The sequence below is a fragment of the Cryptomeria japonica genome, chromosome 7 (assembly GCF_030272615.1).
Source record: "Cryptomeria japonica chromosome 7, Sugi_1.0, whole genome shotgun sequence".
In the NCBI taxonomy this organism is placed as follows: Eukaryota; Viridiplantae; Streptophyta; class Pinopsida; order Cupressales; family Cupressaceae; genus Cryptomeria; species Cryptomeria japonica.
In genome coordinates, this window is record NC_081411.1 from 639652890 (window position 1) to 639667046 (window position 14157).

At 37.3% G+C, this 14157-nt stretch overlaps 1 protein-coding gene across 1 annotated transcript; it reads left to right on the forward strand.

Moving 5' to 3' along the window:
• Nucleotides 1-510: 510 nt before the first annotated feature.
• Nucleotides 511-2934, forward strand: LOC131057334 (U-box domain-containing protein 1). The gene has a single exon (XM_057991472.2). The coding sequence runs from the start codon at nt 576-578 to the stop codon at nt 2637-2639; it is 2064 nt and encodes a 687-aa protein (XP_057847455.2). The 5' UTR covers nt 511-575; the 3' UTR covers nt 2640-2934.
• The last annotated feature ends 11223 nt before the right edge of the window (nt 2935-14157 follow it).

Consider the following 14157-nt stretch of genomic DNA (forward strand, 5'->3'; position numbering starts at 1 on the left):
TACACTTTTTTTTTTTTTTTTTGATACTTTTTCTTTTTCAATTATTCTACATTTTCAATAAATAAAAGTTTAAAACAGTTAACCCATTAGCTTACAATTCTATATTTTATTTTCGAACCTATCAACATAACCCATTAAACAACCTATCAACATACCCCATTAAACCTTTATAAATACAATTGCTACTTTTAATTGAACTAGGAAAAAAGGACTTAAGTAATTTAGAGGCAAATAAATAACGCAAAAAAAACCTACAAACTATGTTGTCAACCATCCAATATTAAATCATTGGATTTCCATGTATCGGACAAAGAGGCTGGTAGACGGCACAAGCCGATTCAAATGGGCCGGTCACAGCTGCTTGCGTTTGTTTTAATGCATTTGTTATTAGTGTACAGTTATTCCTCGATGAAGCAAGAGTCGTCCTTAAGGGCAAAGCCTCCAAGTGGCGACTAGGAAGAACACGAGAGAATTTTATATATAAAACAATTGTAAACAATTTGACGTATTCTAATTCCCATCCTTTTGTAAGCAAAATACCCAAATGCAATTCTACAAGAAACGTAGAAAGAAGAATGGAAAAACAATCTCGGGAATCAAGACCAGAAAATCTAAACATTCCAGTGAGGTTGAACATGCCTTCCATGGCGGACACAGCTCATGTGCCTGCAAATATTTCCCCAACGTCCCTCGTTCAATCCCTAATTCAACAGTCTCGCGACATTGCGGCCATGGAAAAGCCAAAGATGTTTCAAATTCAAAATGTGGCGACCATTACCAGAAGAATTAAGCTTCTTTCAGTGCTATTCGAGGAGATAAAAGACACAGACATCCCACTGCCTCCCTCTGCAATATTATGCCTGAGAGAACTTTCGATAGTAATACAGAAAATCAAGCTTATGATAGAGGCATGCAGGAAGCGGAGCTGTATTTGGAATCTCATGGAAAATGAATCTGTGTCTTTGCAATTGTATGAAATGACGATGGAAATCGTAAAAGCCCTAGATTTTTTGCCGCTTCGGCTTTTGGATGTGACGGCGGATATCAAAGAACAGGTGGAGCTGGTGCACAATCAGGCCAAGAAAGCGAAACCCTATGTCGATTCAGAAGACGAGAGGCTCAGAAATGAATTAGTTGAACTAATGAAGAGCTTTGAACAGAGAAGAAGCCCCGATATTTACAGGCTTCCCCGCATTTTCGAACGTCTAGGGTTCAAATCTCCGGCGGATTACCAGGCCGAGCTAGGAAAGCTACATGCAGAGGTAACAGTGCAAGCGGGGACCGGCGGGGTGGTCGTGGTTTCGACTCTCAATAACATAATCGGCATGCTTCTGTACGCAAAATGCGTCATTTTTGGGGTTGTGCAAGAAGAAGACGACCTGGCGCCTTGTTCTCCCAGCTTCTCCGAGGCCTCCAGCTCAGGATTCACCGACGGCCGGCAAAAGCTCACAGTCCCGGACGAATTCAAGTGCCCAATTTCCCTAGATCTGATGAAAGACCCTGTAATTGTAGCCACAGGGCACACATATGACAGGATTTCAATCTCCCAATGGCTCGAATCAGGCCATTGTACTTGTCCTAAAAGCGGGCAAAAGCTTCTGCACCTTGGCCTCATCCCAAATTTTGCCCTGCGAAGCCTCATAGCGCAGTGGTGCGAGGACAACGGCGTACCTTTCGAACTAAACGCTGGAAATTCCGTCGGAAAACCAGGCAAAGATCCCATTTCCAGCAGCCAGGCTGCCCTAGAAGCCATCAAAATGACGGCAGCTTTTCTGGTCGGAAAGCTTGCGACGGGATCACTGGACATACAAAGGCAGGCAGCATTTGAGCTCAGACTGCTCGCCAAATCGGGCATGGACAATCGCCGGTGCATTGCAGAGGCGGGGGCGATTCCGTTTCTAGTTTCACTACTCCAATCAAAAGACGCCAGAACGCAGGAAAACGCCGTAACGGCGCTGCTGAACCTTTCCATTTACGACAACAACAGGACGCTGATAATGGCGGCCGGCGCGTTGGACCAAATCATCGAAGTTCTGGAAAATGGAACGTCAATGGAGTCCCGTGAAAACGCCGCCGCCACGCTTTTCAGCCTTTCCGTTATCGACGACTGCAAGATCACGATCGGAAGTCGCCCCAAAGCAATACCGGGATTAGTTGGGCTTCTCAAACAGGGGAGCTCGAGGGGAAAGAGGGACGCCGCAACGGCGCTTTTTAATCTTTCGCTGTATAACGGAAATAAGCCGCTGGTCGTGGCGGCGGGCGCTATACCGATTCTTGTTGAGCTTCTAACGGACGAACGGGCCGGTATAACAGATGATGCACTTGCTGTTCTCTCCATTTTGGCTGCTTCAGTGGATGGTTTGCGAGCGCTCGGTCATACGACCGCTATACCAGTGCTTGTGGAGCTCCTTCGGCTGGGGTCACCTAAGGGAAAGGAGAACTCTATTTCGGTGCTGTTGGCGCTTTGTAAGAGTGGTGGGGAGGAAATGGTGAATCATTTGTTGATGATTTCTTCCAGTGTTGAGAGTCTCCAGAGCTTAGCTGCTTCCGGGTCCGTTCGTGCCAAGCGCAAAGCGACATCTCTTCTTAAAATCCTTAGTCAGTATGAAAACAAGCTTACTGTTGTTAATTTACACTGAGCCATGCTCGAGATTCTTGAATGAAATGTTAAATGTTGTGAGTGAATTGTTACAGTGATTTTTTTCCCCTTTATGTATAGTTTCATCCCTTGTAAACAGTCCGAGCTCTGTTGTTGAATTTCACCGTATATTGAAATTGCATTCTGTGAACATAACAGGATTTATTGTCTATTGCTTGCCGAATCTAGCCTGTTAAATTCATGTTGCTTGAATTGTCATGATTGTGTTTGGTTTCTAATTCGATATAAAATTGTAATTTAACTGGTTGAATTCAATTGTCCTGTTCTTTAGATCATATTATTTATCAGGATTCAAAATCCTCAAAATAATATTGTAATCCAAATAAAGATGCTAATATTTATGTATTATTTCAAAAAAAAAAAATTAAAAATTTGCAACGGATCATAAATTTTATATTGCTTCTCTCTGATACCATTATCCCTCAATGTTATCAGGGTTGATTTTCATCATGTGCTTGCTATTTCTCATCTAACCTGTAACGATCATCTTACGACCAATTAAACGAATTTGAAAAGCTTTTTGATCTCTATTTTTAGATAAGATTGTTTTTTTTTCGTTTTTGAATTAGTTGATATTCCTCATTCTTCATCAGGAAGAAGAAAGTGAATCTGAACCATCAATTGAAAAATAAACACGATTGAATCAGAAACACAATCTTCTATGTAAACTGTGTACAACTCATACCAGCTGTATATTTTTATTCAAAAGCTTTTAATAGTGTGTAAAAACCTAATCCTTCTAATCAATACTGAGAAAATAATCTCGATTAGGATCTAACCTGTGGGTTGAAAGAATTGAGAGAGAAACTTATCCATTAACAATTGTGTGGAGATTCAGAGATCTCTCAGCCTCTTGTAGCTTGACATACCAAAAAATCTAGAACTGTTGAGATATCTTTCCTTTCGGTATAGCGAGTTTAATTTTGTAAATAAGAGTATGGGTAACTAAGCTTATATGTCTAATAAAATTATACTACGAACGAAGAATGTCATTTCTGTCCGCAGAATTATCCTTTCAATGTTATTTTAAATCAATATACTTAGATATAGCTTCTTTCTGGAATGAAGAGAGAACACCTGGTTAAATTGTTATAGGATTCCTGAAGCAATTTGAACTTTGAATTGAACTGGCTCCCTTATGCTAGATTGAATGCAAATCTTTCAATTCCATTCATATTCACTTTCGTAGTTAATGGATATGTATTATATTATGTGGGGAACCAGGATTCAGATTGAATGTGTGCATCCCTTTAATTCTAACTTATGAAAACAAAAGTGAGACTGAAGTACAATGTCGAATTGATATCCCAGTACGTATACTAGAATTGATAATTTTTTAACCAATACCTACAAAATTCCTCCTCAAGTCCAAATAACTAGCTGGTGCATTGACAAGGGAATGCAACTATTTGGCTAATTTTATGAATATTACACCTGATAATATATTGAGGATATTTTCTTAGAAATTGTGAAGCATATCATTCTAAGAATTACCCAATTAAAAAATGGAAACGATCATCTGAAAGTGTATCTTGCTAGAAGCTACAAAATCAAATATATTTTCCTGTCGATTAACAGTGTTCTTGTACCCAGATTACTCTAATAAAAATCAAAACGTACTTGGGAAATTTTGCTTTATTGTCCATATTCTAATCTGATTTTTATACTAAATTCTACCTGGGTTCAAATAATATGGATCAAACATGTATGATGGATTATAAGCGTATGTGATCTATGCATGGACTGGTTATTTTTGGCTCTTTAAGTTTCACTGAGCTTTTGGAGATTATGTTTTAAGTAGGGCTAGAATCTCTTTGGCCGATTGTAAACACATTCTTCGAGAAGTTCGATTGATGTTTTCTCGTGCCCAAAAGTGAAAGAGATAATAAATATTGACGTAGGGTGGTAATGAATGTCATTAAAGTGATTTGTTTATTGTTGATTGTTAATAGTTGACATGAATTACTAAATGATCATGTCCATGAGTGTTCTAGGAATCTACTTTGACAATAAGTGTTATTTGGTTGATTGTCAAGTGATTAATTATTTCTATTAAGAATGTTTATACCTGATATTGAGGTTAGGTTCTTCAAATATCATTTGATGAATTGTTTAAATAAATAGAAAGTAAGATTATGTAGAATTTTTTAAAATAGATTTCTTTAAAAAGGGGGATTTTTCAAATTTTAGAATGAACTTAAATTTATTAAAAACTTTGTGACATAAATTTCTAGACTTGAACCGTTCTAATGTAATAAATAGTTATAAAAAGAATATGTAGTCTACACAATGAGAAAAAAGGAACAATCTATCATCAATTATGAATTAGGTTTGGATTTTAGTATGAGCTTCTAGATTGTATTTCTAATTACTAATGTATTTCTATAATGTTTTCTAATTTTTGTGTAATGTCATGTTTTCTTCTATTGAATTGTGCTTGTTGTCTACCTTAATGTAAGTTAGTTTCTATAATGTGCTCTATTTTTTTTAATGCTCTATTCAAGAAAACATAGTCAAAGTCATTTTGCTTTAGGCTAGGCATAGAGAGCCTAATGCCATCTACAACTTATTCATAGTGATCATTGTGGACAAATGAATCACTCATCACTACTTTGTGCTAGTATTGCTTGACTTTCATTTATGATTCAATTGGAAGTGTGTGGACTTATTTAATTAAATAGATAAATAAATAACTTCAATCTTTTCAAAATTAAATGTAGTGCCCCTCCTTGATTCATCATTTTGTTTTATGCATCGTTAGACTATTTCAGCATAGCTTAGACTTTATTGTGACGTTTTGATCTGATGCTTATGGATTTTTCTTATGATTTAGATTCTTTATTATGAATATTAAACATATTATATTGTGTGTATCATCATGATTATTTGAGACGATGACATTCCTAGATTATTGTGTTGATGGATTACTCTTTGATGATCGAGATGTACTTGTTCCATATGTGTGTTTCATGTTTTCTTAGGTTGATTTGATGGCATTATATTATGTACTAACCCTATCTTATGATGAGGATGGCTATGATATTGTTTGATGCTTGCGAGTGTCTTCTACTGTGTTCGTGATAAGGAATGATGTCATAACACTCATTCCTAAGCATGATATGACATTGTGATTTCCTTTCACTTGTCTATTTACTTTATGAAATATTATTGTATATTTTGTTCTATATGTGTTGGTGATGAAAGGTTTGCAGGTACCAAACATCGACTCCACCTCACAAGTCTGAGCGTGTCTTATCCCAATGGCAAGTTGATCGGAGATGACATGAGAACCCACTCTATACTCTAGGTTTAAGTTGATTGCCTTGTCATTTTAGAGTCTTGGTGTGAGTTGTTGTTTAGCGTCTCGTGATTCCTTGGGTTATTCTTGAGGTGTAGAGTTGTGTTTATTGTTTGGTTTAATTATTATTAATTAATTGATTAATTGATTTATATTGTTTAATAATGTTAAAATTAATTAATGAATTAATATAATTTAAAATAATATTTAATTAAATAAATAGCTGATATAAATATTTAAATATTAATGTGTGATTATTATTTGGGAATAATTATTATTTGTCCTTTGGTATTATATTTAGAATAATGATTTAATATTATTATGATTTATCAGGGATTAATTAATTACTATTAATTTGATTAATTGAGGTTATTTAATTATATTATTTTGATTATTTAATTAATGGGATTTATTTTATTTTTATTTATTTATTTAAGGGGTAAACACTTTTGACTTGGAGCTATGAACCAGTGAGGCCACAAACAAGGGACCTCATCCCCACACTTCACTTGTTCAAAGCCACGAGCACAACAGCCCAGCGAAGGCACAAGGCCTTGCGAGCACAAAGGCCCAGCAGGGATTTGAACCTTCGTGGTCGCTTCACCAATGAAATGTTTTACCTGCGGAACTACATGTCTGAAGACATGGGGTTTATTTAATTAATTATACCCATGGTTTTTATTTATATTGGATAATCATATTATTTTAGTTCCTATTTATCTTCTTGGTTATTTATTTTTATTATTTATCCTACTTACCCTCTTTTACTATTGGTCGGTAGCTTGGTAAGTTGGATAAATATTATTTATGCATTGATATTTGGGATGGTAGTATAATATATGGTTTCCATGAACTTTCTAATTGGCCGAGAGTTTCCTATATTTGAAGTTTAATTTTTATTTATTTGGCTTTTTGAGAATGTTGTCAGGTTACCATTCGGTTGAATTTTGGAATGGATTTCAAATTGCTTAAAGCTTAGATTGAGGAATTGATTTCTTGGTTTCTGATTGTTGTGTTCTTTGCCAAATTATCTATTTATTTGGAGTGTGATCTTCCGATTGGAACTTTTATCTCTCCTTTTGCAAATTTCATTTTCGAAAGCTTGTATACTTCGTGCCTGATTAAAAGATTTTCTTGGGTTTTAGAAAGGTTTTTAGAGATTGAAATTGTAATTGGAAAATATTTGGGAAGAAAGGGATTTTGAAAAGAGAAATTGTAGATATCTATATTTCAGATTGAAATTTTGCTTGTCGGGAGTGCATTTTTTGTCTTTTCACTATGAATAGTTATTAATCCTCTTTGTGATTGAGATGTGATGATAATATTGAATTTGTTATGGTATTTCCTTGTGTGATGCATTCTTTGTATCTCCTTGCTATAGACTTGTGATTTTGGGATTTTGAACTCCCTATAGCTTGTCGGAAGACTTTTTATTCCACTATAACTTGTACATGTTGTATGTAGTTAATTTGGAAGGGTCTGTGATTTTATTTGAATTTGATTTAGCAATTGTGATGTCTCTTGAGGTTGTTGTTGATCTCTTAGGTCTTTCCTTTGATATTTTGTGTTCTAAGTGCCATTTTGAGCACTATGGGAGAAGGTTCTTTATGCAGTTTTCTTTCCCTGAGTCTGCAACCTTGTAATTTTGTATTCCCTCTTTGATTTTTGGAGTTTTCAGACCTACTAGGTTGGTTTTGAGGGTCTTTTTTGACCCCTTTGCAGATCTAGGCAAGTGTCCTAACCATATGAGTCTTGTTTGCATGGTCTTTTACCTCTTTCCCAAAAATTATATAGGAACTACTAGGAGTGATACCATATGGCCCAAGAATGTCATTATGCATCCTAAGGGTGCTGGGGAATGTGCCAAGAGAGCTAAAGTCCCAAAACTGAGAAATTGAGTAAAATACCCAAAACTCTATCAAATGCACCCAAAACGCTACCATATGGTCCTAGAATGCTATGGTACATACTAGAAGTGTTGCACTGCATTCTAGGGGCATTGAGCTACATTTTGGGAGCTCTAGACTTCTCTGGAGGTCATAGAAAGTCAGTTTTGAGCTATACGAGTGACTGTTTGAGTTTTGTGCATTCTCTAGAGGCATGGGTGGTTTATGTTGAGCTTCTTTGAGTTTTCTTTGATATAATTTGATCTTTTATGATTTCTTTTGTGCTCCAGTGAAAGGATTTGAGCCCTACCGTTGAGGTGTTTCTTAAGTATTGAGTTGCTACGGCAAGAGGGAGGAATTCCTCGCTATTAAGGATTGTTCTTATGACTCTAGTGGAATGTGTTTTGCCTCTCTATTAAGGATTTGGAAATTATTTGGATTCATATTTGATTTATGTTCATGTTTGGTTCTTTGATTGTTATGCATTGGTGAAGGCTATTGTAATGTATGAGGCCTTATGTATCCTATTTCATGCAGTATGTTCTTTATGATGCAATGAGCACTTTTATATCTATTGAGACCCTTAATTATTGCGGTTATGGTGTTACTTTGATGTATTTGCCACCCTAAGGTCTAGGTGCATGTGAGGGGGGGTAGGCTTCCAAGTGAGTGATCGAGATCGCAAGAGGATGGACAGTCAGGTTACTTGGGGTCTAGATCGACAGATATCTCATTGGGAGTTTGAATTTGTAATCAAGTGATAACTTAATATAATAATTCTTTGGTTTGGGTAGAATAGTTTATCTTAATAAGATAATAAATGGATGGTGGCCTCTCTACCTCACCCAGTGGTAGAGATCTAGGATAGGATTGGGAAGTCCCTGGCAACCCAAGTAAGCTAATCTCTCTTACCCCCATTAAGGTCAAGATGGCTCCGCGTGTGCATCTAGGATGGCCAGGATACATGCCCAGGTTCCCATTTGTCTTAAGATGGCACTCTTTCACTACATGTAAGTCCTAGTGCCTTGAGCCTTGTTTTGGATGTTTTTCCTCTAGAGATATCTCATTTGGAGGTTTCATGTTTGGAATTTTTGAGAATGGATTCTATGTCTTGTATTCTTGCATGTATTATTTTGGTCTTTCCTTTGGTTGTTAGGTGCCAGCCTAGACATAGAGTGTGAGTGATCTTGTGTCATCTCCTAGCATGGGGGGTAGATCCTATTTGGTTCAACATGGTCAGGTGGTTTGATGCCTTCTTTCATTGGGATGTTCCTCGTTGGATGCTCTTGCATGGATGCGGATATCTTGTCTTCTCAACTATGGATTGATACTTGTAGTAGATTGATGTAAATGATTCTTATGGCATATGTATATAATTGTACTTGTGATGTAATTATAGTGTAATGGGAGCTATGTTCCTTATTGGAGAAGGATATTGTATTCATGCAAATGATGAATATCATTTTAGGAGAATAAATTATGTAACTTGTGATATTGGTTTATTAATGGAAATTGATTTATGGATATGCATATAATCTCATGTAATATTGGAAATGTGATAGATTATTGTGGGATTAGTTTATGATGATAAAAATGTATAAGTGATTAGGATTAGGAATATTTGGTATTGGTGTTTTAAAATGAACTTAAAAGGGATGGTTAATGTATGATTAGTAGATGGATATAATCATGTTATAGAGTAGTGAACGATCATGTGTACATGGAAATAATATATTACATTAGAGATAGTATGCAAGTGTGTTATCATACATATGATGTTATGTTATTGCTTATGGTTAGTTTAAGTAATGGCATTGAGATACCCTAGGGAATTCTTAGATGTATTGTGATTATTTCCATTTGTGTTGTGTTTTGAAGATTATGTTAAGATGGTTAAATATTATTTATTAAAGGATGTTTATTGCATATGAGTAGTTAATTGTAATGATTGCATTAGGATATATTTTTTTTTAAATTATCCCTTTCTGCATGTTAGTTAGTGTATTTCTCTAAGGGCAAGAACAAGCCATAAATGTATTCTTCTCTATGAGCGCTGTGGCACAGAGTTTTTCCTGCGCACGCTAGGGCTTCCCTAGCCACGCTTCCTGTCATGTGTGATGTGTGTGTGTGTGAGTTGTTGTGTGCTACTATGTGTTGGGGTCTGTGTGCTAACTATGGGTGTGGGGAGTGAGCAGTTTGTGTGTGGGTTATCGATGGTTTTGTCCATGGCGACGTGGGTGGTATCCGTCAGTTTGGTGGTAGCTGGTGTTGAGGTGCCCCATAATGGTTCTTCTTCGGGTCTGCATGGCTCTTCTTTGGGTTTGCATGCACAAAAACCAAACTCTTTTTATGAGGGTAAGGGCTCAAAAATGAAGAAAGTTAATGGTTGCTTCCCTAGATGTCAAGATCGTCCGGTTCTGGTTATTTCTCTGGATTTAGTTATGGACGATGTCTGGTATTGGAGTCATCATGCTCTCATTTACAAATTTCTTAGCATTCGTATTCTTGTGTCAGCATTAGAAGCCTGGATAAGACAATCATGGCAGGTTGAGAGTGAAATGGATATTATTCTCGCTGCAAATAGTTACTTTATGGTCTCTTTTTTCAATCATATTGATCGAAATCGGGTATTTGATGGAGGACCCTATTTCTATAATCATGTGGGGCTATTTATCAAACCCTAGCATATGAGTTTTAACTCTGATGAGGAATTGCCTTCTAGGGTTCCTATTTGGGTTCGCCTGCTGCGACTTCCACTGGAGTTTTGGAGGGATGATATTCTGCAGTGGATTGTTACTCTGCTTGGGAAGCCTACTATGGTTGCTCAACAAACCCTTGATCGTAAGGTAATTTCTTACGCTCATATTTGTGTGTAAATTGACTTGAATAACCCCTTGCTAGATTCTCTTGAAATCTCTCTTGGCTCCTCTTCTTGCTTTCAGCTACTTGATTATGAGTCCTTACCTTTCCACTATTGCGTCTGTCATGAATATGGATATCTTCAACAATAATGTCCTAAGGTTAATAAAAATTCCCATTCTAATAGGTCCTCTCCTTCTTCACCACTTAAGGAGGTTGAAGAGAACACAGGGAAAGCTCCAATGAGTGATACTGATTTGGGTAAGGATAAGGAAGGATGTGTTCCTGTTAAATCTCGGGCAAGGAATCATAGCCAGAAAAGATCTTTCAAAGATAGGCAAACTGATGAGGGCCTCAATCGATTTGAGGTATTGAATTCATTGGCCTTAGAGGAGGGAATTCTGGTGGATGTTGTTCTGAATAAGGAATCAGGTTCTAATTCCCACATTTCACGAGATATTATTGTGGTGCATGTTCCACGTGTTGTTCAGGATCAAAATGTGACCATAGATGAGCCTTTGCAAGATGACATGGTTCTTGCAGATCTGGCTAAGGCAATTTGTGATAGGAGTAAGGGTTCTTCTCACAGTCTTGGCATACAATGTAACGCCCTCTTAGGAAAGGTTCTTTTGCTCATTCTTCTACAATTGGGTGAAAGAAGGATATTTAAAAGATTAAACTTACTGGAGATTTATTGGAGGAGTCTGGGTCTGTTAAGACCATTGATGCTCACTTTTCCCCATCTCCTCCATGATTGTTCTCTCCTGGAATGTAAGGGGGTTGAATAGCACCTCTCATCAAAAGGTTATTCATGATTTGATTATTGTTAATTCTCCGGGCATCTTTTTCCTGTGTTCAGGAGACTAAGGTTTCTGTTGATGTCATGCTTCAATATGCTTCTCATATCTGGTATTTTGGTCAGTGTCAATGCATTGGCTCTCACGGTAATTCTGGAGGTCTGGCTCTTTTTGGGATCCTTGTAAGATTAATCCCCTTTGGTGGATTTCTAGTCATTCTTCTATCTCCATGGTTGCTTCCACATTGAACTCTGGGGAGACTATTATTATTACTAATATTTATGCTACAATTGATATCTGAGGTAAACTCCAGCTTTGGGCACATCTCAGATTTGTCTGCTCTTGTGCTCCTTATCTTCCTTAGATCTTGGGAGGTGATTTTAATTCTGTGTTGAGTCTAGAGGAGAAGAGAGGAGGGTTGCCTAGATTGCAAATTTGGGTCCATCTTCTGATATTTTTCAAGCTCAGGTGGATGGGCTTGCTTTAGTGGATGTTAAGCCCTCTAATGGGATTTTTACTTGGAATAATAGATGGAATAGAGATGAGGCAATTTTTGAATGGTTGGTAGGTTTCTTGTCTCTTGTTTCTGGGTTGGCGGAAGTTTGGTTACTATTTCCAAAATTTTAGACTGGAAAGGTTTTGATCATTGGCCTATTAATTTTTCTGCTTCTTCTTTTGCTGCTCCAAAGAATCCTCATTTTAAATTTTAGCTTATGTGGCTTCAGGACTCTTCACTGCATGACTTAGTGGCTAAGTGGTGGAGAGAGGGAGGTCCTTCTTTTGGCATAGCTATTTATTTCTTTGTCAAGAAACTTCAATATGTCAAATATCACCTTAAGAGATGGAATATGTAATGCTTTGGTCATCTTAAGTCCTAGAAGAGGAGTGCTTTGGAACATCTTGTTATGATTACTTGCCAGATACAGGATAATGGTTTCTCAGACGCTCTTGGAAAAGTAGAATCCCAAGCTGTGCACAATGTAGAGGAGTGGGAGCTTCGTGAGGAGATTTTCTAGAAACAAAAGGCTCGGGTTGATTGGCTTCAAGAAGGGGATAGGAATTCTGCTATTTTTCACCACTCTATTCAGGATCGTCGTAATAAGGGGTATATTTCCTCTTTGGTTACCTCATAAGGGCTTCATATTTTGTCTATGTCAGTTCTGTCTCGTGAGGCTCGTCAATACTACTCTGATCTTTTTACTAAAGATTCCCCTCCTGCTATGGATGAGGAGAATTTGATTCTTTCCTGTATTCCCTCTCTAGTGACCAATGCTATGAATGCCTCTCTCATTCATCTGATTTCATTGCCTAAGTTAGAGGTATTGTGTTCGGAATGAACAAAGGTAAATCTCCAAGCCCAGATGGTTTTCCTGTTGAATTTTTTCAGGAGTTTTGGGATATTATTAATCTGGATTTATTGGAGGTGGTTCAAGAATCTCTTCGTTGTAAGCAGATGCTCTGAGCTTTGAATTCTACTTTTTTGATTCTCATCCCCAAAAAGGATGGTGCTGATAAACTTGAGTTTTTTTGCCCGATTGCTCTTTGTAATGTGGTATATAAGATTATCACTAAGCTGATTGCAGAGAGGCTCAAAATTTGTCTTCCTCTTGTGATTTCTGAGGAGCAAGGGGGTTTTGTGGCTAGTAAAAAAAATTTGGATGGGGTGGTGGTGGCTTCTGAGGTTATTCACTCTATGGCGACCTCAAAGGAGCGATCTATGTTCATCAAATTGGATATGGCCAAAGCTTATGACAGAGTTAAGTGGAGTTTTCTTCAGAAAATTCTTTTAGCCTTTGGTTTTAGCATAGAGTGGGTGAATTAAACTATGAGTTGTGTTACTTCTTCGTCTTTCTCGGTTATTGTGAATGACGAACCTTCAGAGTCTTTTGGGGTTTCTCGTGGTCTTGGCCAAGGGGATCCTCTTTCGCCTTACCTGTTCATTATTATGGTTGAGGGTTTGGGCCGTTTTCTTAATTTTTGTGCTTCTCAGGGCCTTATTCATGGTTGGCCATGGGGCAATGGTTTGCCACATATCTCACATTTTGAATTTGTAGATAATACTACTCTTATGGGTTTGGCTCGTATTAGGGAGGTTGAATCTTTTCGACATGCCTTGGATATTTACCTTGCTGCTTCTGGTCAGAAAGTCAATGAGCATAAATATTCCATCTACTTCTTTAATACTCAGGTCATTCAGAGGAGGATTGTTGATATTCTATGGTTTCAGGTTCGGTCTCTTCCCTTTGTTTATTTGGGTATTCCTCTTACTGTTGGAAGACACCCCAGGTCTTCTTGGTAGATTCTACTTGACAAGTTGTGTTAGAAGGTTAATCATTGGACTCATCGGTGGCTATCTACTACTGCCAGATTGACTCTTTTAAAATCTATTATTCAAGCTTTGCCTATTTACAGATGTTATGTTCAAGCTGCTCCCATGTATTTCCTTAAGGAATTTGATACCCTCTCTTGGCAATTTCTTTGGAGTGGTACTTTGTCAACTTCTAAATGGAGCATTGTAAAGTGGGACACAGTGTGAAGGCCTAAGAATGAGGGTGGACTTGGTTTACGTTCTGCTATTTTAAATGGGCAAGCTCTTGCTACTAAGTTATATTGGTGCTGATGCACTAGTCAGAATCAACTTTGGGCTCGTATTCTCAC